Raw genomic sequence first — 27,642 nt, 5'->3', positions numbered from 1 at the left:
CACAAAATGGGTGAGACCAATACTCAGATTTGTCTGAATGCAGGGAAATTGGGGAAAGAATATGCCTCTACAGCTCTACACAGTCAAATCTAATTACTTGCTTGTGTGTGTCGTGGCCTAAATTTACACCAAAATTTCACTAAAATCTGATTTATATTTGTTGAGAGATCCTGCTAACAAACACACGATGTGGACTGAGGTAATGAAGGAACTTTTCATTGTTATTAAAGTGGGATTTAAAATTGATTACTGCTTCTGTGGAGTATAAGAACCATTATGAAACATTTTACCCTGTATTGCAAAGAACAACAGTTTACTTGCCCCAGACAGAGGCCCTGTTCCTACAAGTTAGCTCTTATATTTTTCAGTATTTATTCAGAGATTCTGCAGAGGAACAAAGGGCTTTTAGACCCAGACTTCAGGGTTGGGATCTTGACTAAGTATGTCACAATGTGGTCACTGTTGAAGGATCGCGTCTCAGGCCCCTCAAGAATGTGTGTGTGAGATAATCCTCAGAAAGTGCTAAATTGTTGAAGTATTTCAATTTGGTAATTTGCCACTTAGTGCTGGAAAGACAGGCCATGAGAATTCTGGACTTAATTTGGTTCGCTGGTGACTTCCCTCTCATTGGTGACTTCACAGGCTGAATGGAGTCAGTGAACTGTCAAGAATGGGTCATTCAGTTGTGAATATTAAATTGTGCCAGATGACTGGGAAGTTGTGTTGGCCACCAAGAAGGGGGTTTACATTCACATGAGCCCCTGGTCTTGATGCTTTACATTGCCAGTGCAGAGCAAAAAGTAATATTCAGACAACAAAACACCAACATGAGAAAGTAAATATCCATGTTTTTAATCAACTTATCTCATATTGTAGAATTATATGAATTAGTTAAAAAAAATGGTAAAAAGCTGTTAATTACATGATTTTACAAAAGCAGCATTTTATGAAGATAATATTGCAATAAACTATCCAAGGCTAATATTAAAAAAAACAAACAAAAAAAACAACAACTTTTTACTTCATTATAATGTCAGTATTGAAATTGAATGCCTTACCTCTGAAAGTAATAGCCAATGGTGCAGTAACCTGTTGTTTTTTTACTAAAAGAATAAGGTAATAAAAACTAGAGCATACAGGTTTTAATTCAGCCCATTTCTGCAGCTTATGTGTTAACTCCTCCCTTGAGTCCCATTGCCTCCAGGAGAAAAAATGGCACTGCAGAGCTATTCACATTTGGGCGTGTTCACATTAAGATTCAGGCTCCATGGGAAACAGGTAACCAGAGAGCACATTACCTGCCGCAGGTCAGCTACACCCGAGTGCCTGTGCAGCACTCCAGCTGTTTTCACTCTCACTTCAGTCTCACTGGCCCTTTTGTGTCGCTCGCACAGAGTGGTGATTGAGTTGCATTCAAGGCTCTGCAACTCCAACCTCCTCTACATGGCAGCACTACGGTCATCCAGGGTGTGTTCGTTCTGTCAGGCGGTTGTGATTGCGTAGAAGACAAACAAATGTTGTTGCCTGGCAGGGAAACTGAGAGGCTCTCCTGTGTGAGCGGGGTGTTTGGGGAGTGAGGGGCCCTTGAGGTCTGGGCTTCCTTTTAGCGTCTTCAAGGCTTCCTAGAACAGTCCCCAGTCTGTGATGGGGGTGGCTTGCGTAAACAAGTTCAGGAGCTTGTAAGGCAAGACAAACAGAGAAGTGTGCCCACTGTTTCAGACTATGAGCAGATTGTCCATTGGTTTTTCCTGATCCATGAAATTCAGAGAGAGTCACCAGCTTAATTTAAGTCTCAGATCTGCATGCATTAAATACCTTCACCTGCAGTTTCTGTTTGTCACTGCTGAAGTATTTCTGTCTAACTTCAACAAATCCTGAATCTGCCGTCTAAACATGAATGCACCTTGCGTATGTTGTTGAAAGCATACCTGTCTGCCTGGAAAACACTGTTTCTGGGAAGTACAGATTTGCCTACTGCTCTCATACTCTGAGTTAGTTTGTACAAGTATTACATTTTACATATTCTTCTGTATTTATGGTTATCACATTTTAGGTGTTCAAATTTTCCTAACTTTTTTTTTTTTGCCGTTTCCCTGGAAACCTCAAGGTCTGACTATCACCAGAGCTCACTCACTCCCTTCTCTTTTCTTCAGTGTACTGCAGCAGCTAATGGGACAAATATGAATAACAACCATGCCACAGAGAGGCTTTATTTAGTCTTGAACAATAATAAGACAGCCTGCACACTGTGCTTGTAGACCATGCTGCCACTTATGTTGCCTGTCCTTGGCATATTTGGCTGGTAAATTAATCAAACATTTTCACCAGAACAAAGCCTAGTTATTTTGTATTTTTAATCAGAATCCAACCACATTGACTCGCAGTGTAGTATATAATTTGAAATATCTAAACATGTCTACATTTTATACCTGGCTTTTGCAGACATGCAGTTCACTGTGCTTGCAGTCACTATGGTAGTTTAGTAGTTGTTACGTTTTTTTGCTATGTAATCTGAAATCTCTGGATAAATAAGGATTTCAGTCACTGGGTAATGGGTACAAAAGGATACTTGAATGATCATTGCGCAGAAGAGTTGAGTTTTGCTCAGTGGTGAACCAGCCTTATAATGCTGCGTAGTAGAGCTTCACATTTGCATATAATCAAAGAAGATGAAGGCTTGCAGGCCATCATATGTAAAATATGAGTTAAATCGATGAAGCAGAAGCTTCACATCGCATCACGGGCCTGAGACTTGGCTGCAACATCACCATTACACAACAAGTCCACAGAGGTTCCCAGGCATTATCAGGCTTCATCTGATGATTACAGACTGTACAGACTGATCATCTGCTGCAGTGATGCTGCTACAACCTGGACAGCTGTGGTATGTTTCGCCGTTTCTCTCAGGGAGACCAGTAAGGATGGGAATCGAGAACCGATTCCAGTTGAGAACCGGTTCCATCTGGTTCCATCCATCGACATCATTTGCCTTTATGCTTAACGATTCCCTTGTAGATGCCTTCCACTTAGTCCCGCGTGCCTTGCAAAACAATGACGTCACGCTTTCACAAGAGGCAGTCAGTGCGAACGACAACGAAGGAGTTTAGGAAGTGTGGCTTTATTTCAAAACAAACATGAAACATCTGTAGACGCGGCAGGGCGTTAAATATCAGGAGTGTCATGTGTTTGACGCTCTACGCCACCGGTCAACAAGTGCTTCCCAGTCTCAGCAGAGCGGGGAAGGCACGTACAAGTGACGTGTCGGTCGCGAACGTCTCCCGTCCAAGAGCCGTTTTTTTTTTTTTTTTTTTTTTTTTTTCTTTTTCTTTTTTTGTAAATTAATACAAGGCAGACCTAAAGAGGCAGACAGCACCCCCTCCTCGAGGGATTGAACAACTACAGAGCAATTATCTATCTTGTTCAGTGTTCAGACTCATAAAATTTGCGTTGTTGACACTGAAAACCTGTATAGGCCTACTTTTTTCCACACAGAAAATCCACAGGAATCGATAAAGAATCGCATCGATAAGCAGAATTGATAATGGCATTGGTATCAATAAAATCTTACCAATTCCCATCCCTGGAGACCAGAAGCCTGTTAACACTTGGGTATCATCATGTTTGGTTTCTCCTGTAGCAGTTGCATGGGTTAGCTGGACATGTTGAAAGCTTTCGAGAAGTGTTCGGGAGGTAGAATGTTTTTATTCCCCCACGTCACAGCAGTTGCATGGAGGGAGAGAGCGTGTACAGGTGTCCTATTCAATCTCAGGATTACCACGGCCTATTGTAGTCCAACTTTCTCACAGGAAGCATTTCATCACAGTTAATAGGTCAAACTTTATAGGTTAGGCTCCAATAAAAGAGCTAGGCAACCATAAAGGGGCTTTGTCTTTGTGTTCAAGAGAATGGTCAATATGTTACCCTCGTTCTTTGGGAGTCATGAAAGAAGTCAGTCATGGCATCACACTATATGTGAATTCCCAAAGATTCCCTTAAAGTTTTATATGGTTGATTGTTGGTGTTGTTGATGCACCATTGTTCCATTTGAAATCAAAACCAGCGATGCTATGCAAAGACTGTTTGAGCTTAAGCCTTTACTCTACAAGAACATTCATTGTCCTGTGGGTTAATCATTTGTAAGGGAAACACAAAAGTTGCAGTGGTATCACAACAAACAACAAATGGCTTTATATCACAGAGCACTCGTCTTCTTGTTAAAAATGGTGCCTGAAAAAATATAGCAAAAATAGTCCTACACACCTTAAAAACCAGGCACATGTCTCTGATTAATTCAAGTGGGAATAGCTGCTGTGTGTATTGTCTCACCATTAATATTACAATGTTATTAATGCAATAATGACCTTGACTTCTTGATTACTCTTTTATAAAATGTCAAAAATGGTGAAAATGGCTGCTATAATTTCTCAGAACCCAAGTTGACTTGTCTGTACAGGTCTTGTTTTGTCCGACCAGGGGTTCAGAAGCCTGAGAGACTGTTTATTGTTGTGGGGCATCAAATTCTCATATTTAGAGGATCAAACCAGCAAATGATTGACACTTTTACATAAAAAAAAAAAGACCAAAAGATTATTTAGTTGTAGATTTCTGTGGTCGATCAACTAAACAATTGATTTGCTTCTGTAATTCAAATCCTGCATGATTTTTTTCATCCCATATCTAAACGATTAACGTACAATATACATAGACCTCTCCAAGCGAAATGAAAATACCAAAAATAAATCCACATACACTCTTGGGTACACCTAGCTAAATTGTATTGTATAATCCAATATCGCCACAAACTACATTCTCCAAAATTATAATAAAGATGAATCAACTCTATGATTAAACTGAACAATATAGCCTTCATGAAGGAAGCAGTTATTGCAGGTTGTATTAACCTGATTAACCTGAGTATACTTACGTACATTTATCATTTATCAACATATTGATTTATATATATATATATATATTTCTCTCTATACTTGACAGGTACAAACAAGGTGCCTATTCAAAAAAGAAAAAACGGAACAAAGGAAAGCAATGAAAAAACGGCAACAGGAAAATTCTATACGTGACGAAGCCTACATTGTTTAAGAACCAGTTTATTTGTCTTGAAATACCCTCTGTAGTTCAAAGAGTGGACAGTACAGGTGGCAGAGACAGAGCTGATCAGTGATGGCTTGGCACAGCACAGCTTGGCTCATACAGCCACACCACGTATTTTATCCTTGTCCACCTGTATCCTGAAGTCAGCTGTGTTTCAACCCCCCTCCCTCTCTCCAAACTGTTCCTGCTTCCCCCTCTGTGTATCATTTGAAACCTTAAAAGTAGATTCCAGATGTCGGCCGAACATCATTACTCATGTCTTCATGGTATCATAGTCATTGTTAGATGCACACAATTAAAACTTGGCAGTGATTTGTTTTTAGTCTTTGTTGCTTTGCTTGATGTCTTGCACATCACTTGACCTTGTCAGTGAATGAAATAGATGCATCTCATAATAACATTAAATGTTATGGGCTTTATTTGCTGCATAACAGAATTGCATACAAGGCACTGTGTTGTCTGGCTGTAAGACACATCATTCATTTCTCAAAGGCCTCTTAAGGGATTTTTAATTTGCCTGTGTCTGCCAGATTAGGGCTTAATTTGTTTGGCACTGGATACAGTATTTATAGTAGGGTTCATTTGCTGTTGTATTTTTAAACTCCTTTTTCTCCTCTTTTTTTTTTTATCTTTAATGTCAGCAGAGGATGACAGTGCAGGGTTAATATCTATTATTTAGCAAGCGGCCAATATCAGCCCAGTATATCTGTGTATTTATATCCTAACTTCCCATTTAATATTTATATTGAGGCCAGTGATTTCTGTGGCCAGAAATACAATTGAGGGTCACCCCACAATGTGTGCGTGCGTGCGTGTGTGCGTGCGTGTGTGTGTGCAATGATTTTCTTTTACTTTTCTACATCTTTTTGTTCACCTTTCTCCAATCTGTCTGCACCCAACCCCAAAAAGACTCATTAAATGAGATTAATGAGCCACCATCCTCACTGTTTACACCTAAAGGCATCCAGTAATGGCAGAGTGACTTAAAAGAGTCTCAGCTGTTTCTTTTCTCTTTTGGTGGTTATATTTAATATACAGACATATTCAATGGCAGTTGTAACTGTAACAGAGGTGGATTCTTACATAATTATTTTTCTCATCCTACCATTACATTTAAAGTATGCTGAGAATGTAGTGTTTTCTAGACAATGAACTTGCATTTTTTACTTGGTTGGTAAAGTTTACGCACATTGTTGTGATCCCCTTAGCTTAACATATCAGGATTGAGGACTATGATTTTTTTCCTGGGATTAAGCAACATGTCACACATCTGTTTCAGGCTTACTATTTTACGATATTATTATTAGAAGGTTATGTCAATTTACAGTTGATACAACACACAAACACACCTGTTTCTCAAGCATCTTCTGCTGTATGTCAGAGGCGTCTTGGTCAGTTTAATGTTGGTTATTCATTTGAATCACAGCTTCCTCTTGAATTGAGTCTGCAGGTTATAATTGGGGCAGTAGTGAGTATGTATTGCATTAGGTGAACTGGTTTCCTTATTTAGTTGAATTAAGAAAATGTCAGTCTTGCATGCGAAACATCCTCAGTGCTGCAGCAGCAGGTCCTTCTCAGACTGCATCATTTCAAAGCCCCTTTCTAATCCCATTCCATCCTAAATCCTAAAGCCACCCCCCACCCCCCCTGAAAGAAACAAACTAGTCCCTCCCTTACAATACAAAGTCTTTTGTTGTATAAATGTAGAAATCATCTTATAGGTAGTACATATAGAATATAATCAATCATCCATTTTCCAGGAATAATGGTGTCTGCATTTGTGCAAGTCATGTTTTTTGTTGCTCCGTGTCAAATGTTTTCTGCCAAACAAACAAGTCACAGAACAACAAATGTTCTTCCCATTCACTGCGGGCTTGCAGGGGGATGATGAAGCTATCTTGTCAAAAGGGCCTTGTTGGCAATTTCACACAATGTACGTGAGAATTTCACGCTTTAACTAAAGTCGTGCTTTAGATTTCTTTTCATGTGAGGTGTGTGTGAGTGAAAAGGGATTTGATTTGAATGCTGATGCACAGCAGTAGTGCAGTTTGCTTTTGAATGTGTCAAAGGCCTCCCACATCTGCATCTTATGCCCTCATACTTAGACTTGACCTGTGTCACATTTTTCTGCTCCACAGTTAAATCTGTGAGCATATCTGTGTTATCTCGTTTCATCTGATATGTGTGAATCTCAGACCAATGTTTGAAATCGGTCTCTTCTGTTCAACATGTCTGACTACCAAAATAACACATTTAGTGTTATTGGTGTCATCAGACTTTTCGTTAGTGTGCTTTTTTCTTCTTTTTTTTTTTTTTGTTAAAGTGGATGAAATGCACTCTTCAAAGTTAAGTTTTCAGATTTCTTTTTAAAACTTGTCTATTGGTCAAAAGTGGTGGACATGCTAGATTATTGGAAATGACATTAGAATAGCCAAAAAGGGCACAAGCAGACAGCCGTCTTTGTTAATTGATCTGTTTGTATTGGTCAGGATTGGACTAAAATGTTTTTGCGTTAACCTCCAGGAGCTTTAAAAAGGCTGCTTGATGTTGTACCATTCAGTGCTGGTCTTGGTACAGAGCACGTCAGTGCTTAGAGCCTTCAACGACTCATGGACAAATGTGAAGCCCACATGTGACCTGGCTAACAATAACTGTGACTCTGTGGAAGCTAAAGCAGATTATTGTAGTAGTCTGGCCTGGCAATCTGTCTAAAGACATCCACTTCACTTCAGGTCACGAGATGCTCAGCAAAGAAGATTTATTGGGCTTGATCAATTCCAAATTACTGGCATACACAGCATCTTGCTCCCATTAAGCACTGCATGTGGAGGACAAGCTTTAACTACAGATGTAAAGTCATATGAAATCTATATTCAGTCTATAAGTGAAAAGGTCTTTATTTTGGCAAAGCCCCCTCTTAAAACAAAGTTTGAGTCAATATTGCTGTCATGTTCTTTTGTAGTGCTGAATGACAACATCAACATCAACTTGATTTGCACATACTGTACTCTATCCATACAGTATATGTGTCATTTACCATAACAACACACCTTTTTGGTGATTTAAGGCCCCAACCAAAAATCACAAAGTCCCTAGTTCGGGTCTGGCTGGGAACCTTTGTTGCACCTGTCATCTCTCTACTGTCTAATCTATAAGAAAGGCATGAAAATGCTCCAAAAGTATTTAATGTAACCGGAGTAGTACTCAGAGAAAACAGACCTCTGCCAAGGCCAATGTCAAACAACATACACCAGACTTCAAAGAAAAAAAATCTTATTCATAATAAATGATCATGACTTGCTTCTGGTTCTTCCCTGGTCCATGTCCCATCACTCCACCAAGTTTGGTGCAAATTGGTTCCGTACTTTTGGCGTAATCCTGCTGAAAAATAAACAGACATGGGTGAAAACATAGGTAATAATGTACTAATTTAGTGCTAAGACAAGCAAATATATTTCAGCCATGTTTGATGTTGTTATGACTTTGTGCATTGACAAATTTTAAAAGCATGTCAACTTCAGTCTGAAGAAACTTTTCTCGAAGCAAAAAAATGGTTTCATGGGTAATTCTCATTCGTTGTGATGCCCCAAATCAAACCAATCCTGTGCAAGTAGCTTTTAATTAATTGTCATTGATTGTGTAATCACTGAGAATTACACTAAATTATGTAATGACACACAACGCAACTCATTTGCTTCGCTAAAATTGGATTTAGCAGATTGACGTTTAATGCTGTCTGAAAACCTCACCATCATTGATTTATACTTTTGTAGATTTTCTTTATATCTGGTTACTGTTTGATATAACTGTAGAACAGATTGTATTACTGAACATCAGGCATCTTCCTATTAGTCAGATGATGTATGTGTGATGTTGAGGCTTTTTACAGCATGTCACAACTGTGGATTTAATTTCACTATAATATAAAATATATTAAGAATTAATAGTAAAGATGGAGGATAAATAGTTTTACTGACATTAATTCTGGATGTGCTGTGTGAGTAAGTTTTTTTTCTTTCAAGTATTAAATGGTAAGCATATTACTTTAATTTCCAGACTTAAAAAATGCACAAAATTGCAGGTCACATACACACTTGTGGAAGTATTTCAAGCCCACAGGTTCCAAAAGTGTTTGTTTGGCAGCCTCAGCAGATACTTGAATGGCACCAGCATTTTGCAACAGAGACACAGTAATTAGTCCACTGTTTATTGAAATAATGTTGCCTGTTGAGATGAATGTTGTGCTCAGAATATGTCATTGTGCACCATTAATTGGATAAACGTGGGCTGGAGGATGTGCTTCAGTGTGTAATGAAATGAGTAATGAAAAATGTCCAAAAAAATCTGTCTTGTTTAATTTTAACTGTAGTTTCTATGTCAGACAATGGAATGAGAGTTCACCACATTAAATGATAATTACATAGTGCTACTAATGATAATTGAAAGCAAGTACATATTTCAGTGACTGCCTGGTTGCCATTACTGATGAACTCAGTGCCCTGTCTGACAAAACTAAAATTTGACAATGATTACAGTTTAATTTTTGTATCATATAAACCATGTCAGTATCTTTGTGTATTTACTCAAGTGCTCTGTGTAAGTTCCTACTGAAATACATGTAGCATTAGTTGGTTTTGCTCATGAGTGCTTTTGGTCAGATGATCAGAGAAAATGGGCTCCATCACTCCAAACCAACAAGTCTTTTATTTACGAAGCTCCACAGTGCAACCTCGTCCTGCTGTGGCATAAATAAGAGGAGGAAATGCTCATTAGGTGCTTAATTGATGTTTAACTAATTAGCTAAAAGTCATATATTTGTTTCTGACTGATTCACACAGAGTTCCAACATTCATCAAGACTTTAGCGACCACTTACTCTTACGACTTTATTGCTTTTATAAATCTCATCTCTCAGAACCTCGGCGTCATAGAAAAAGCCCACTAACAGCTTTTAATTCCTGCTGCCTGAGGTCAATTCATGTGTGCTTTGATTCTTCTCATTACTTATGTGTAGGGTTCATATCAAGAAATATTCCTCCACAAATCCAAAAGAAAGCTCCCATATAACCATTGGCCAATTATGATGCGTGAAGACATTATTGTTAACCCCCGATTGGATTATTATATAACGAGAACAGTTTGCTACATTACATTTGGGCCACATGCTTATTGTGCTGTGGTCGATGATTCCCCGCTGGTGATTGTTTAGGCTTAGGCAGCAGTTCATAGTTAGCATGGATTAGCTTGAATTCAAGACCTGGCTACATTGAATTTATCAGACTGTTTCCAGTGAAATTGGCCTTCTGAATAAGGACAGTGGGGTTGAGGTGAGGGCAGAGAGGCAGCATGTCTGAACAAAGCAGATGATTTCAGCACCTGGATTTCCTGCATTGTTAAGTAACTTCAAACAGCAGAAAATATTGCCTATTTCCCTTAAAAAACAGTGATAACATTTCAAAGACTTGACTCAGTCAGTGTGATCAAACAGTAAAAAAATGTAGCGCTGCTTGTAAATAGGTCTTGCACAAAAAAGAACAAAAACGTAATGGTTGCAGTCTGCAGCCCTAATTGAAGTGAAATAAAACATTATTCCCAAATATGGGCAAAGAAATGTATAAATTATTTGGACATACTTGGTTTTTGTGTAACTGTCTTGTCCTCAGGATATGTGCTATCTGGTTACCTCTCCCTCAGTGTCTGTCCCTCACACTGTGCTGTCAGCCAGAGTTAGCATCACCTTTGCAGATCAGTAGCACAGGAATGCCATCCTCTCCTCTCGCTCTGGAGTGAGCACATATTGGCTGTAAGAGAGCTGCATCTCCCCTGCGTCAATGCTGTTTTCTAAGCCAGCCCAAATATGTCACTCACTGCAGCTTTTTCTGCAGCCGCCAGCTACAACCGAGTGCTGTCTGCAGCTGGGACGCCTCCCAGGCCGGCTAGCACACAAAGCTGTAAACGGCCCAACTCTTGCACCACAAACCATCCTGAAAGTCATAGCCAGGGCCTTTATCATCCCTGTGATACCGCTGTCAGAACTCATTAACTGATATGGATTCTGGCTCCTGTTAAATGAATGCAGCATTTTCAAAAATCATCTTGAGAGAATTTGTTTTCATTTTGGATAACCTGAACAATATGATATCAGAACATTGAGATTTATAATGGAGAATGATGTACAGTGTAATACAGGCTTTTCAGCAGATTTAGCTCCCTCTAACCCTGGACATTCTTGGTCATCCATGGTTCATGGATGCAAGTGATGCTTTTACAGCATTTAGGGTTCCTTCATTATGTGTGGCGCCTCTAGAAGTGATATTAAAAGCATCCAAATCCTCATTAAAAATTTATTTAAGCTGCATTGGGAGGAAAGATAAAAGCCAAACTAGCAATTTGAGAAAACACAGATGAAATCTGATTATTAAAAGCACAGGAAAAAAAGATATAAATTGCTAATTAGCGCTAGTGAGAGAAAAACAAGACAGGACAGAACTGTCTCAGGACAGAAATGATTAGTATTGACTATATTTATATATATTTTTTTTTCTCTATAGTAGAGACTCACCCTTTCTCTCTCTGTGTCTCACAGTCAATAAGCACAAACCATGGATTGAGACGACGTACCACGGGATTGTAACGGAAAACGATGACAAAGTACTTCTGGACCCCCCTCTAATTGCACTGGACAAGGATGCTCCTCTACGCTATGCAGGTGAGAGAGGAAGTTTAACGCTGCTGCTGCCGTTCTTTTAGTACCTCAGCTTCACTTAACTCGCAATTACTCTTCTCTCCTTTCACACTAAATAAAGAGAAAACACCCTAATTCCTCGGTACCATTAAAGCTTTGAGATCATGTAACGTGATGCATAGAGAAAATCTGCTCATGTATAAATAATGTGAGTTTCACAGACATTTCGAGGTCATTGATGTGTACATTTAAAGACATGCAAGCTGTTTGCTGGTGGATTATTTATAAACTGAACTAAATATTCTTGAAAAAGCTTTTCTTAACATGGAATACAACTGTATATCTAGTCTCAGCGTAATGCTTTGAAATCATGAGTATGTTGATAGGTCCCTCTTCAGGGTGTTTTATTATCTATAACTCTCATTATTTCTGTGATATAGGTTATATTTGACATTATATGTGTGATTAAATCATCACTGGCTCAGTAGTTCTGGAGGAAATCACTTTGCTCAATATTTAATACATTATTTGGTAGCTGACATGTGTGACTCAATGGCATTCTGCACATTTCATTCTTTATGACAGGCCCGTCACACTGACATACAGCTGGCTTCCATATCCACCAGACTGGCCCTTTTGATATTCAGATCAAAATACTCTTTCATGTTCTTTTGCTCTCAGTGGAGAGGCACAATTAGTGTGCTTATGTACCAAGGCAGTATTAGCTCTGGGGCTTTCTAATCACATCAGGATTGACTTTGGCCAGGATTCAAAGCACCACAGAATTGGAAATGATTTCCCTCCATTTCATGTCACACGAGTAGTGTGATCTGTTGTCTGCAACTCTCTTCACACTCACTCCACTTGATATGACCATTTTTATCTCAGATTACTTCTCCTGATTTAGCAAATGAGGCTTTAAACATCCACGTGCCTGTGAGAGGGGATGCCAAATGTAATATTCTTCACAAAGTTGTGCGAAATGTGGTAGTTCAGCCTGAGCAGCACACAGTCTTTTAAGCTGGACAACTTCAGCAAGAGGCCCATCGTTTCTGAAGGGCAGGGACTTCAATAAGATCCCCATTCTCTGCATGATGTTTGTGTCCTTTCATAGTAAATTAGCATTGAATGCAGAGCTTGGTTCTCCCTCTTCTTTCAATGGGGGCTCCCTTTTTGATGAGCGAATGGACTATGTGTCCCTGCGAACTAGCTCTCAGGAGACAGAGCAAGCAATCTGGCCTCACGTGGCAGCAGGGGTGACCAGTCCTGCCGTGCCAGCCTCCTTCTAGTTGGTCCATCTGTGCTAACAAGCAGGGTTCACTGTAAAGCTGACCCACAGGCCATCCAAAAGCCCAATCATGAGCTCTTAAGTCAGATCAGTGTGAGTAGGTGAATGCTTAGCATAAACTAGGAGCCACTGTATTTGCCTGTGAATATAAGGGTGATATACTGTGAGAGTGGCTTTAAGTGTGTCTTTCTGTGTGTTTTGTGCATGTGAGTTCAGTCAGGGTAATTGGAGCTAAAATAGTTGAAACCCAAAGCCCTTGCAAACTTGAAAATGAGCTCAGTGTTCATAGATGACTGCTCTAAACCAGGAGACGAGCACAAAGCAGAAGGATTTACACAGCAGATCTGGGTTATTTGATTCATAGATGAATAATAGACCAGGTGAGAGAAAGAGATACCCTTGTTCCTGGAACACCTTTCCTGCAAATAGCATAAGATGCCACTGAATGTGCAGCATTGGGTGTGAATATTCTGCAGGTCCACTACAGGTCAAGACTGTAAAACCAATATGTACGGTGTTGGCCGACTCGATCTGAGGGTACGTCCACACTACTGTGTTATCATTTGAAAAGGATCGCTGTCCAGACGAGCTCTGTATCAGAAACGATCTCCCTCCAGACTACCACACCTGAAAACACATACATACCTTAGCAATCACGTACATGGTTGACAGAGTAAACAGGAAGTAGATTGTTGATTAGTTGCAAAAAATACTAAGAACGAGGAACAGCAAAGACAGCTGCAGTGTTAAAATGCAGAATTTAACAAGGTCAGTAACACCTGTATTTCATTATCATGTAGAATTCATCACTGTTGGTCGAGGCTGATGAGACCCAATCACGGAGTGACCGTGGGTGTCTACGTCATGGTTTCCAAGAGGCGAAAACAAAGCAAAACAGATGCGTTTTTAAACGGAAATGTAGTAGTAGTGTGGACATAGCCTGAGCTGAGACGCCTGTGTGACCAGTGAAAAGCTGAGGAATTCCTAAAGCCCTGGTGTGAGCTGGTCATTAGAGCTGGTCATAGTGAACTCGGAGGCCCACAACTCCCACAGCATTACTGGCCCTCGAGAGCAGCCCCTAATGTGAAATCCATTTCTAATTGTTTAGTAGGTGAAAACAAAATGACCAGGTCCGTCCCACTGGAGGCCCTGACAGGGCTTTAAAACAAACAACCAAGCAGAAAAGGATTTCATTCACCATTTTATTCACTTGTGCTCCCAAGATTTCTTTTTCTCATCTTGAAGTATGTATTTTAAATTCTTATCAAACAGAGTGATTTTATCCACATATCAAGTAGTTTCCAGAAAGCAGAAGTGTGATATTTTCAGATGTAAGATGAACTTGTTAAAGGTATTAAAAAGGGAAATTTCTATTTGTTGTAATTGGATGTTCTTTGACTTTTTCACTAGTCATTTCCTCTAAAAGGATTTGGTTAATAAAACTTCAAAGACTCTGAGACAGCCATCTTTTCATACATGTTTTAATCCTTCCTTTCTTTCAAATGGCAGAAGGTGAAAGGTTCTGTAAGCTTATAGCAAGAGTATGTTTCCTTCCTGTCCTCCCTGTGTTTTCTCTGATCTTCTAACTCTTCTTTTAACTGATCTGGATTTATCTTCTCTCCCTTCCTTGTAGAGAGTTTTGAGGTGACCCTCACTGAAGAAGGTGATCTTGGGCTCTTTCTTCTGCCTTGTGCTTAGTTGTTACTATTAACCCACTAACGCAAAAAACAGCATCCACACGTTTACACAGAAACTCCCGCCATGCTCTGTAATCTCCCCATTTGGTTTTCTCAACTTTACGTTTTTCTCACCCTGAATATTTTTGGAGTTCCAACAGCTGGATGAAAAGTGTGATGTGGGGCTGACTGTACTTAGAAATATCTGTGCATGAGACATCCATTGCAGTTTGCAGACCCTAACAGTTTTTCAGCTGTCACCAGGAGACAGAAAGCTGCTTAAAACAGGAGCTCTCAGTCACTTTGTCGCCATTTTGTCCATCCAATCCTTTCAGTTAAAGACGATGGAAGGAAAATCCAAATTTAAGATAATTTCATAAAAATGTAAAATCTAAAAGGACGCATAAGACGATTGCATAACCTCTCAACACTCTTGGCAATTGGAGCAGAAATTGACAATGAAATTATTAGTTCTGAAACTGTGATCTTCTCAAAGGCACCAACCATGTTCGTTGTGCCTCTCTGTGACCCATCGGATCTGTGCAGGTAGAGTGACTCCTGTGGATTTTTCTGACATTTAAATCTTCAAATGAAAGCTGCTGAGATTGTTAACTAATGCAAACTCTCTCTGCTGCAAAGTTTCTGTTGTTGCATCTTTGCCTCAGTGGATCTCTTGAGTTAATTCTCCACCACTAATCTCTACCATTAGCATGGCTGCAGTTGTCATTTGATGTGGATGTCAAGCAAGTTGATATTTCTAACCCCAGTTCTCATCCAGTACTTTTTGTTTGAATACTGTTATTGTACCAGTTTAGTTTTCTATGATTTTATGATTTTATTTGGATTCATTTTGCAGTAGCTTTGGGTGAGAGGCAAAATTACACAGGAAGACTTCCTTTAATTATGAAAAAAAAATATACTTATCATATTTTAGGTGTTGTCTGAGATTTTTTTTTCTTTCACAGACCTTTTGGGGTTTTGCTGTATTGGTGCTGGATCCCGTTATCACAGTGCTCTCTATTGCAAAGAATTTAAATTTTGCTTTTATTTCTTTTATTTGATCATTTTTTTCTCTCGTAAGATAAGTTGTATTATTCATTACAGAGATAAATGATCTTCACTTCAGATATTGTTCTCTGTGTACTTATGTTTTGGTCTTGGTTTCATGACTTTGATTTATAGTATCTTAAGTACTCCTGTGAAATGCCTGTCCACATCTTTTCGGTTTCTGCCTGCATGACTGGATGCAATGTTTTCAAGTGGCTTGGAAAAGACACTCGTCTACTGATATTAAATGTCCCACACCCTCTCCCAACCCCCCTCCCCCAAACTACTCACCCATATGACAGTGCTTTTGGGCTTCCTCCACAGACACCACCCACCCCAATCTACAACTCCCTGGCTCCCAAAAACTGTGGCTGATCTTTTTTTTTTCTTTCTTTTGCGTGAATTCATGGTTTCTTTGCTTGTACATAATTGTTCCTTTTGAACAATAAAGTTTCACACCTGTCCTCAGTTATTCTGAGCAAACTCTCTATTGACTCTTGACGTGTTCAGGTGAGATTTGCGGCTTCAGGATCCATGGGCAGAATGTCCCCTTCGAGGCAGTGGTCCTGGACAAGTCCACTGGCGAGGGGGTCATCCGGGCCAAGGACAAGCTGGACTGTGAGTTACAGAAGGAGCACACCTTCACCATCCAAGCTTATGACTGTGGCGAGGGTCCTGATGGCGCCAACATGAAGAAATCCCACAAGTGAGTCAACCTCTGTTCCCATACACAAATGTAATATATATACATATATTACATTTCTGTATATGACATATATGTACATATAAAATAAAAGCACATAATTATATATGAAACCTGCTAGAAGTTGGGACAGTTGTCATATATTGACATATATCTTGCCCATACAAATGTGTATGTTTATATATCACTATATTGTACACATATGTTACATAAACACATTTATCCTAAAGCCTGTCAATATATTTTGATATTCTAAACGGAAGGGTCCAAAAGTCTGAGAATGTGAAGATAGACATGTTTAAATTTAATTAGAAAAACATACACACACACACACATATATATATATATTTTTTTTTTTTTATGTATGTTTTAATAAGGGGCGGCATGGTGTTTCAGTGTTTAGCACATGCCCCTTTCAATGTGGAGTTTGCATGGTGTCCCTGTGTCTGCGTGTGTTCTCTCCGGGTACTTCGGCTTCCTTCAGTAGTCCAAAGACATGCACATTAGGTTAATTGGCGACTCTAAAGTGCCCATAGGTGTGAGTGTGAGTGGTTGTGCGTCTCTGTATGTCGGCCCTGTGATAGACCTGTGTGTACCCCGCCCTTGCCCAATGTCAGCTGGCATCGGCTCCAGCCCCCCGACCCTATAAGGATAAGCAGTATAGATAATGGATGTTTTAATAAATGAAATAAATATCATTAATGCATATCTTCATCTATCCAGAGGATTTACATATGCGATAAAAAGTGACATATATGGCAACATGACTCTTGATATCGGGACATATATTGTCATATATTACATTTGTGTATGAGTTGCTAATTTATTAAAAAAGAAAAACTGAAATATCACATTGACATAAGTATTCAGACACTTTGCTTGTCAGTTGATATTTAGCTCAGGTTCGTCCCATTTCTGTTGATCATCTTTGAGATGTTTCTTCACCTTGATTTGAGTCCACCTGTTGTAAAGTCATTGATTTGACATCATTTGGAAAGGGACACTCCTGTCTGTATAAGGTCTCACAGATGATAATGCATATCAGAGCAATAACCAAGCCACAAGGTGAAGGAACTGCCTGCAGAGCTCAGAGACAGGTTTGTGTCAAGGCACAGGTCTGAGGAAGGCCGCAAAAAACATTTTTGCTGCACTGAAGGTTCCCAAGAGCACAGTGGCCTCCATAAAGAAGTTTGGAACAACCAGGACTCTACCTGGAGCTGGGAGAAAGTTTGAAAATGACAGCCAATTCTTAGCATCACGTTATTGCTTGGTTTTTTTCCCAAAATTTATTTTCCAAATGGTGTCCAATCAATGACTTTACCACAGGTGGACTCCAAACAAGGTGTAGAAACATCTCAAAGATGATCAAGAGAAATGGGAGGCACCTGAGCTAAATTTCAAGTGCCATAGCAAAGTGTCTGAACACTTATGTCAATGTGATATTTCAGTTTTTCCTTTCCATTTCTAAAATTCTGTGTTGAGTGTAGATTGAGCAGGAAAATTTTAAATGTTTTTAATTTTACCATACGATATGAAAAAATTTGGGTCTGTATACTAAGTCCCTGTACCTGATCTGAACCCTGAGTTTCCCTCTGTCTTAACCAGATTCTTTTAGTTCACTGTAGTTGAAACAATCTTTAAAAAGTCTTGCTTCAAAGCAAATGACAATGGAATAAATATTGATTGGAAACATAAAACAAAAACTTGCCTTTTCAATAATTCAAGGAACTTTCACACCTAATTCATTTGGTACGGTTCATATGAAATCTGGTGCATTTGCCTGTTTGGTTTGTGATGTGAAACCAAATTGTGTGAATATATGCAGATGTGTGATGTGATTTCTTTTCTTTTTTTTTACTATAAACTCAGCCTCTATTACTATTAAATTGATCTGCTGATTGTGGGAACTGTTCAGAGCGAACCGTATAATTATCCAAAATCAATTGGTAACCATGGTAACATGAATGAAAGGAGCTAGTTTTATTTATTATCTTTTTGGAAATTCCCTTTGTATCTGTTGCTAATATCAGATAAATACAATAACAACAAAAGACATTACAATTAAAGACCGACATCAAACAGCTATTCCCCTTGATTTCACAGTACGACGCACTTCTTTTTCATCCTGTTTCTACGTGTCTATCATTATTTATGACATATAAGGTCCAGTTGTGGTCTGCACTATGAATGCTCGAAATCAATTATTTCTTTGTGAGCAGCATGACTTGCAACCAGATCAGTAAGTTTCCCGTCAGTCCATATGATTTTACTCTTACGTTGAACATGAAATGGACCAACTGAAACAGTCTACAGGTATGAAAGCCGCTGTACTCATCCATCCAACAGGGATCATCATAGAAACGATCTTGTTAATCGATTTTTTTTTCCCCACTGTATCATCTCTAAATCATCATGGAGTGTGACAATAGAATATTTTGCTTTGGTTGTATGTCTTTGAACATCCCCAGTTGACTGTGTCCTAACTTGAATTTGTCCCTCTCAGGGCCACTGTCCACATCCAAGTGAACGACATCAACGAGTATTCACCAGTGTTCAAGGAGAAGTCCTACAAAGCCACCGTCATTGAGGGAAAGAAGTACGACAGCATCCTGAAGGTCGAGGCCGTGGACGCCGACTGCTCGTTCCAGTTTAGCCAAATCTGCAACTATGAGATCGTCACCCCTGATGTGCCCTTCACCATCGACAAAGATGGTAAGGACGTTCGCGCAGCAGCCTTGTTGGAAAAAGCTGCAGCGCGTGTCTTTAAGAACCATGATTTTATTGACACACATCAGATTGTCTATTGATCTGTGTAAACAATGATGCCACCAGACTGTCATTTAAAATTCACTGCAGCTTGTTGGCTTGTGAGACAGCGACAGTCTCCTTCAAATGTCACCCAGGTTTGTCAGTCAACAAAATTAAAGATCCAGTGAAGAAAGACATTAGATATCCAGGCTGAGCTGATATGACGCTGGCTCTTACAAAAAGGAAATAGGAACATGTGATAATGTGAGGAGAACAATCAGTGTGAAGATACATAATGTTGGTGACAGTGTTCAACTGTGACAGATAATAAGTGTTTGAGGTGGAAATAAAAAAAAAAAAAACCTGAGACGGTATCTGATCTTAGTGAAGCAGATTCTGCAGATAATTTTCTTTTAATAACTTGAATACTAATCAGATTCTGTAAACGCGTTCGCTTGGTAATGAACTCTCAGTATAGCATGTCAATGAAAGAGATGCAAGTCAGAATATTATGCTTTTAGTTCAGTGATGGTGAATCACTTTTGGGCTTTTTGTGTGAAGATTTCTATTTGGCTGTTTCATGTAAAACACAGTCTCTTTTGGTTTTTCTACCAGTTGTCTGACTCGTTTTTGTTTCACTAAAGTTTCTTGCACATCTGCAGCTTTGAAGTAATACAACGAGCGGCCCAGTCACTTAAACTCTCATTTTGTTCCTGCCTCGCTCAGGCTTCATCAAGAACACAGAGAAACTGAGCTATGGCAAAGAACGCATGTATAAGCTGACTGTGACCGCCTACGACTGTGGAAAGAACCGTGCCTCTGAGGACGTGCTGGTCAAGATCAGCGTTAAACCCACCTGCAAACCCAGCTGGCAAGGTATCAAAGCCCTCCTCCACTCACTGTAGCTCCCCAACCATCACTGGTGAGGTGTGTCTCTGTTTTGAACAAAAGAAATCCACCGACGAAGAGTCCACACAGGCTGCCATTGTCACAAAGGTTATTTAACTCCTTTAAGCCAGAGGGCCTTTTCTATGGTTTGAAAGAACTGAAGTACTTCTTAATGAGTAATTACCATTAACAGCCCCTGTACTGACTGCTCATCTGTTGTCTGGGCTGAAGGACATCTTTTCACTCTCTCCCTTCTCTCTTCCTCCTTCAGGCTTCAGTAAGAGGATTGAATACGAGCCTGGCACAGGTAGCCTGGCCCTTTTCCCCAGCATGCACTTGGAGACCTGTGATGAGCCAATCACCTCCATCCGAGCCAGTATTGAATTGGAGACCAACCATATTGGGAAGGGCTGTGACCGTGATACTTACTCTGAGAAGTCGCTGCACAAGCTTTGCGGTAAGGAACTGCTCCACTGGACATAGTTATTGTCAGCAGTAGAATCAGAATTCTTCTAAGTCCTGTCTGCTCTGTCTTCTTGGATTTTATTTTTTTTTTAGGAGCCAGTTCCGGCACTGTGGAGCTCCTTCCTGCACCCAGCAGCTCCGCCAACTGGACGGTCGGGCTGCCCACTGACAACGGACACGACAGTGACCAGGTGTTTGAGTTCAATGGCACCCAGGCCATCAAAGTCCCTGACGGCATGGTGAGCACCAGCCTGAAGGAGCCCTTCACCATCTCTGTCTGGATGAGACATGGCCCTGGGGCCCATGAGAAGGAGACCATCCTCTGCAACTCTGACAAAACAGGTAACATTTAAGCAACAACTGGACTGTGTCAGAGGTCCAGTTTGACTTTGTTTGATTGTCGTCTAAGTTCAGTTTAGTTTACAGGTAGTCAACTGTAACTAACTAACTCCATTCTAATACTAAGACTATTGCGAATAAAGTTTGTTTACATCAGTAATATTTGTAAAGACTACTAAATAAAAGGGATGGACAGTTCACGTCTTTGTGAATCTACATTTTGTTTCAACAGTCAGACTTCCGAAAAAATACATAAAACACCTACCATGCAATACCAAGTATTGTATGGACCAGACAGGCAATCTATTATCTGAAGATTTCAGCAGTATGCATTAATGATGTGTGCACACACACATTAAGATTCTCTCATCTCAATAAATGAAGTTCAGACAAAAACAGGACTTTACATTAGCGTGATTGTACTAAAGTAAACTTTGACTCCCGTTGTAAGAGCCTCGGTTTCACAATTGGCGAAATTGCGCTTCTTTCTGGGCTTTCTTTCTGTACCATTTCTGATCACTTGCGGTGCAGACTTGGTTTTTTTTCTCATGCAAACTGATTGCTTAAGGGAGTGGCTTCATCAATTTATGGATAATTGTGGGAGGGGAAATGAGGCTCGTGCACATGTGTCCAATTTCTCAGTAAGTGAGATTTATAAAGTGGAACGGCTTTATAATTCTGATGAAAACAATACATATGTATTGTAGTTTTAGTCATGAATCTACACTGAGTTTTATGCATCTGGTTTCTAGTGTCTAGTGAGGGGTTTATTTAATTCTCATGATCGCTGCACATATGGTGTCTGAAAATATGCTCTCTCTATATCTAATAAAAAAACATTGTAACTCCAGGCTATAATCAGTGTTAGTGCTCAGCTGGCTGGCTAACACGCTTCAAACACACTTTTAATATATCACCTCTGCCGAGCGCTGGTTGACCTTTCCTTTTTTGTCACTCGTTGTAAATTTTGCGTGTGGTCACAAGCTCCTTCATCTTATTGACTGTAAAGTCGGTGCCGTGGCCAGTGAGGGGGGAGGCGCAGTTCATCAGCTTCTGTCCGCCTGCTTATATAAGAAGGATTACATCAGAATGGCTGCGTCCAGGACAGGAAGCTCCCATACCCATGATCTCAGCACCATTCATGACCTCCATTCAACACAGCGTATGCTTCACAGAACCATGAACGTGTCACGTTCTGTTCATTTCTTCTACATTTTAGTATTTGGTTCTTAATAATGAAAATACATTTTAAACACTAAAACTGTGAAGCTTGGCTCAACATTTTGGGGAGAAAAAATCATCTTCACTCAAATGAATCTGTTAGTTCAGTGAAATGCACATCACAATTCACCAGGATGCTTCTTAATTAGTCTGACCGCCACTATCCAACTATGAGACCGCCGTTATGAAAAAAGCAAACAGACAAATCTTAATATTTGTGAAGCAGCAAGTGGTTTGTTTTTAATGAAAATGAATGAAAACTATTAATACATTTTTCAAAATGATAAATTGTATTGACATGTTAGTTCAGTAATTGATTAAACGTCTCATACTAGACTTGGTTAATTATGCTTTAGCAATGTTTTTACTTTCACTCAGTGCGTAGATGTTTTTTAAGACGCAGCCTCTGAGGTCTGATAAGGAATGAGCTTCACAGTCAATTTAAATTATCTAGACCTACAACCTGATGTTGATGACAGTTTTTGTCAGAAAATGTTTGTAATAGACTAGTCCTGTTTGGTACAAAGTTTATATTTTGAACGGTGTTGTTTTTGATGACTTCCTCCAAGAAAACAAGTTACAGTTGCATTTCCAGGTTAGAGAGCAATACATATGGTAAAAGGAGTTGGTTGTGGAACTGGTTTCATCTTCTCTGCCTTTGAGAGCCTGTTAAGGCATGCTGTAAATCATAAGAGCAAGAATTGGCATAATTGTCATTAGCTGTTGACAAATCCCAGTAGTTACACATTTAAAATGGGATTATTGTTTTTTAATCATCAAATACATAGTGATGAAATTGCAACTTACAGAGCTTACATGTAATTTACTGAGCTCTTTTGGGAAGAGATTAGTAGTAAATATGAAAAAATGAATACCATAGCTCAAATAAGATTTAAGAATTTTCCCTGTTATCTTACTGTGTGGTAGTTTCTTTTTTTGCTTCTTACAGACTCTAAAAATTCAGCAGCTGACTGTTAAAAATGCTAATAAGTTTCTTTTCATTCTTGTGTTGGCGCCCTTGATTATACATTTTCCCAACCTATCCACCAAATAATTTTTCACATCCTGATCTCCTCTCTCATCCTCTCCTCTGCAGAGATGAACAGACACCACTACTCGCTCTACGTCCACAACTGCAGACTGATCCTTCTCCTCCGTCAGGATCCGTCAGAGGCCGAGAACTACAAACCAGCCGAGTTTCATTGGAAACTCGACCAGGTCAGCCTCTTCTGCTACCAAACTAACAACATGATATTTAAGATAACAGCGAGTTACAGTGTACTGTGTAACTTTCACAGTCTGGATTTCAGCTTTTCATTCCCTCTGTTGTGTCGTCCTTAGGTGTGCGACAAAGAATGGCATCACTATGTGCTGAATGTGGAGTTCCCCACCGTGTCTTTGTTTGTGGACGGGACGACCTTTGAGCCCTTCCTGGTTACAGAGGACTACCCACTCCACCCCTCCAAGATTGAAGCTCAGCTCACTATTGGTGCTTGCTGGCAAGGTAAACTCTTAAAGAAATGTTTTCTGGGGAATGCTGCGAAATGAAATGAGTCATAATTCTCTTGTTTGACAGAAAGTATTAATTTCCGAATAAGTCAGAAGCGCGATACATCGTAAGGAAAAACGTGAACCCCTCTGTAACATTTGACTTTTTTGTTAACTAGTAAAAGGTACTGTAATGCTGCCTGGTGATCTATTATTCCCTTTGATCAGAGCTTGTGTAAAATATAGCGTGCATGTTATTTTATTGTCAGACAGTATTAACTCTCTTAGATTCTCAAATAATGCACCATGACCTTGTATGTAGCATTTGAATCTCTCCTGCAGATCCTCAATCTTCCTCCCTGTCTCTCCCTGCTCTCTTGTTTCTGTCCTTTACAGACAACTCAGGACATGACAATGACACTGAGACAGTCTCTGAGCCCACCTCAGGTTGCTCAAGTCTTTCCCTTACTCCTCAGATATGTCCATGTGTCCACAATGTCCCACCACGCTAACTGCATCCTCATACCATTAAGACTAGAATGATTCTTATACATTCTAGATGCAGAAAGATTTCTTTTTTCATAACTGCGGCATGATACAGAATGAATGACACAGGTGTGATTTTTATGCTGCCTGATCATGTTTTTATTTTTTGTTTATTTGTTTTTTTGCATTTTCTTCATCCTCCATTTATACGCTCTGCTCACTGCAGCGGCCAGGAAGCTGTTTTTCACAACAACCTGATACAGAAGCAGAACAGAAATAGATAATATAATGAACACAAAACTCTGACCTGGCTGCAGCATTTTGGATGTAAAGGCTCTTCTTTCAGAGCATGACCTTGGGGTCAGAAGCAGTAGCTTCTCTGTATCAGATAACACAGCTACAGCAGCACACACACACACACACACACACACACACACACACACACACACACATATATATATATATATATATATATATACGCACGCACACACACACACACACACACACACACACACACACACTCTGTGTGACCTTGAGATGTGGAAGACCAGGTTTGTTTCTGACTCTGCAGTGGTGCAGATTTATGCTCATTATGGTTTAGCAGGAAGACACGATGCAATTGTTTCACCTCTGATTCAACAGGGCATGCACCTCACAAGAATATTCAAACACTCGGTTATAATGAAATTTCAAGGCTCCAAATTTCAGATCATTTTTGTGTATTTTGCATACCTCAGGAATGGTTCCACTATAACACAAGGTGACTAAAGAGGATTAATTCCATCACTATCTAAGATAATCCCTTCTTTGAGTTTCCTTTTTTTTCTGTTGATACCATTTTTTCCACAGTAAGGCAGCAGCTCACCCTGTTAATGCAGATGTTGCATGTGTCTACGGCTTGTATGAGCTCATCCATGATTCTTCTGTCTCGCTCTCTTGGCCCCGGGCCATGTAAGGGCACACATACTAACTTGCATGAACGCCATTCACACCAGCTTTGCACATTGAGAGGGCATGCTTGAATCGCCAGCCCAGAAAAGGTGACGTCTGTGGAATGTACACTTCAGTAACTGCTTTTTATGTGTGTTGTTACTGTTTTCTTCTCCGCATCTCGATCCTGACGTATCCAGGAGGAAACGCTCGAATGGCTCAGTTTTTCCGGGGGAACCTGGCGGGGCTGATGATCCGCTCCGGCAAACTGGAGAACAAGAAGGTGATCGACTGTCTGTACACCTGCAAGGAGGGCCTGGACGTGCAGCTGCCTGAGGAGGTGGCCTCAGCTGTCAAGGTAAGAAAGGCAAATAGCTTTAGAAACACTCTGGGTCTGAGTGTATTTTCAAGAAGACGGTCTAACTTTTAGGCTCGTGACCTTCAAGGGGAAGCAAAGTTTACTCTCAACTCCTTTCACAAATAGAAAATCAAAAATAATGAATCATTTGGAGGACCCTGACCCCAGAGTTCATATCCACTGCTCTGAGCGAAATAGTATTTTTACATTAAGTTTTCACACTTCGGATTCATGACTTGATGATTTACTATCACCGTGACGACACACTAATACATTTTTGGGTGTAAATGAAAGCCTGCCAGCTTAAGGAGACAATATTGCCTCAAATGACACAGTCCGTCACCTTGTTTCCTTCTCTCAGGTGGAGTTCAACCCGAACCAGTCCTCTCTGACTGTGGAGGGTGACGACATCGATGCCTTTGACAAGGTCATGCAGCACATCTCCTACTTGAACTCCCGCCAATTCCCTACTCCCGGCATCAGGCATCTTCGCATCTCCACCACCGTCAAGTAAGCAGCAGAAGCCGAAAATACTTCACCACGTGTTATGATCTTCTCTGTCGTGTCACCTCACCTGTCAGTCAGCAGCAGCCCAACCTTCATGAGGCAGCTTCTTTCTGCCTAATAGACATTCAGAGAGGGTTCGTCTTTTTCCTTCAAATCCAAGGATGGTTTGTTGAAGTAAAATAGAGGTCAAGAGTTTTATCTGATTTCCATAACAAAGAGAGTAAACGAGATGTTTTGGTTTTGAAGAATGACAGACAGAAGAGCTGTATGATTCTGTATTTTGTTTTCTTAATCTCTTGGATGTATTCAGAGAGTGTGGGTGTGAGTAACAAAACAGTAGCACATTTACAGATGACATGTATGTAATTGTATTCTGACTCTCTGGTTTTTGTTGAGCCTAATCCAATATCAGCTCCAGTGAGTGTTGCAGTTTAATATTTGTTCTGAATCATCACTGAGTGTTAGTGGGTGGACTGAGCAACTAGACCAAATGACTAACTTTTCTCCAACCTACAATTTCTACCTGTGAGGTCAACTTTTCCTGATGGTGGTGCTGATCGCCCTGCCTGAACAGGACATGTGTAACGAGATTATGGAAGCAGGAACCAGCAACTTCATCGAAAAAAAGAAAAAGGATAAAAGAGTGAGGTGCCCAGGTATTCAAACTTAAATCTTCCCCCAGATGCTTCAATGAGGAGTCCTGCGTAACGGTGCCAGATGCTGAGGGTTATGTGATGGTGCTGCAGCCTGAAGAACCCAAGATCAGCCTGAGCGGCATCGACCACTTTGCCCGCAGCGCTGCCGAATTTGAGAGCCAGGAAGGCGTGACGCTCTTCCCCGAGCTCCGCATCGTGAGCACCATCACCCGCGAAGTGGAGGCTGACGCCGAGTCTGAAGCTGCAGAGGGAGCTGATGATGATCCCACGGGTAGGCGAAAGGCACACTGGATGCCTGAGTAACCCTTGGCAATGTTAAAGGCAATGCGGATTGTTTGTATTGTTCACTTGATAACCTGCTCATCCCCTGAATTATACATGCTGACTTTCCACTTTAACACTGCCATATATTTGATCTTACTTTTGAACACAGTGAATGTAGAGTTGATAGCTGTGGGTCATAGAGTAGCTGCAGGGGATTATGTCTGGAGGACGAAGGGATTGGACAGACAGAGCAAATGGGAGGGAGCGAGAAAAGAGATAAGTTGTTTACTACTTTATGGGAGGGGTCAGTTGACCAGCCGCGCCATCTGTTAGGCCTGTATATGAAGAGGCAGAGACAATAAACGTGCACTGAGGTTGACACAGATACAGGGAGATACGATGTCCTGTGGTGAACAGCAGGCCATATGGGACAAAAGGGCTTACAGAGATCTGTTGCTATTACCTGCTCCAACTTATGCAACCAGCAAATGAGATGTCACAGTAGATTAAGAATCACTTAATAGAAGTCAAAAGGTGCAAAGTGTATGTGCATGAAATATTCATTTGTTTCGTAAGCAAAGTGAAGAAGACGGGCTGCCTCAGCTGGGCTATTAAAATATAGTCAAATTAAAATGAAGTATTAAAATACCTTTCATTTGTTTATGTATTTCTGATGTCTTACACCTCTGTTCTTAAAAGTAAGAGATGATTTACAGAAGATAAACTTCTGATGACACAGTAACACGATGCTGCTTTTTAACACTAAACATGGAACATATTTGCTG

At 40.2% G+C, this 27,642-nt stretch overlaps 1 protein-coding gene across 4 annotated transcripts in view; it reads left to right on the top strand.

The window, feature by feature from the left end:
• The window catches only part of clstn1 (calsyntenin 1), a 37,475-nt gene that overhangs the window by 4,147 nt on the left and 5,686 nt on the right, over positions 1 to 27,642 (top strand). The window contains exons 2-14 of one of the 4 annotated variants that reach the window (XM_022741621.1): positions 11,695 to 11,817; positions 14,715 to 14,744; positions 16,315 to 16,510; positions 19,011 to 19,219; positions 19,982 to 20,131; positions 20,415 to 20,600; positions 20,702 to 20,950; positions 23,265 to 23,386; positions 23,510 to 23,672; positions 24,053 to 24,103; positions 25,273 to 25,430; positions 25,792 to 25,940; positions 26,620 to 26,864. In XM_022741621.1, the coding sequence (XP_022597342.1) occupies positions 11,695 to 11,817; positions 14,715 to 14,744; positions 16,315 to 16,510; positions 19,011 to 19,219; positions 19,982 to 20,131; positions 20,415 to 20,600; positions 20,702 to 20,950; positions 23,265 to 23,386; positions 23,510 to 23,672; positions 24,053 to 24,103; positions 25,273 to 25,430; positions 25,792 to 25,940; positions 26,620 to 26,864 (2,031 nt within the window). The remainder of the gene's footprint in view (positions 1 to 11,694; positions 11,818 to 14,714; positions 14,745 to 16,314; positions 16,511 to 19,010; positions 19,220 to 19,981; positions 20,132 to 20,414; positions 20,601 to 20,701; positions 20,951 to 23,264; positions 23,387 to 23,509; positions 23,673 to 24,052; positions 24,104 to 25,272; positions 25,431 to 25,791; positions 25,941 to 26,619; positions 26,865 to 27,642) is intronic. The other 3 variants (XM_022741622.1, XM_022741623.1, XM_022741624.1) reach the window with 3 other exon arrangements.

The sequence above is a fragment of the Seriola dumerili genome, unplaced genomic scaffold (genome assembly GCF_002260705.1).
Source record: "Seriola dumerili isolate Sdu_G_001 unplaced genomic scaffold, Sdu_1.0 BDQW01000056.1, whole genome shotgun sequence".
Classification (NCBI taxonomy): domain Eukaryota; kingdom Metazoa; phylum Chordata; class Actinopteri; order Carangiformes; family Carangidae; genus Seriola; species Seriola dumerili.
This window is presented reverse-complemented; position numbering and strand designations above follow the sequence as displayed.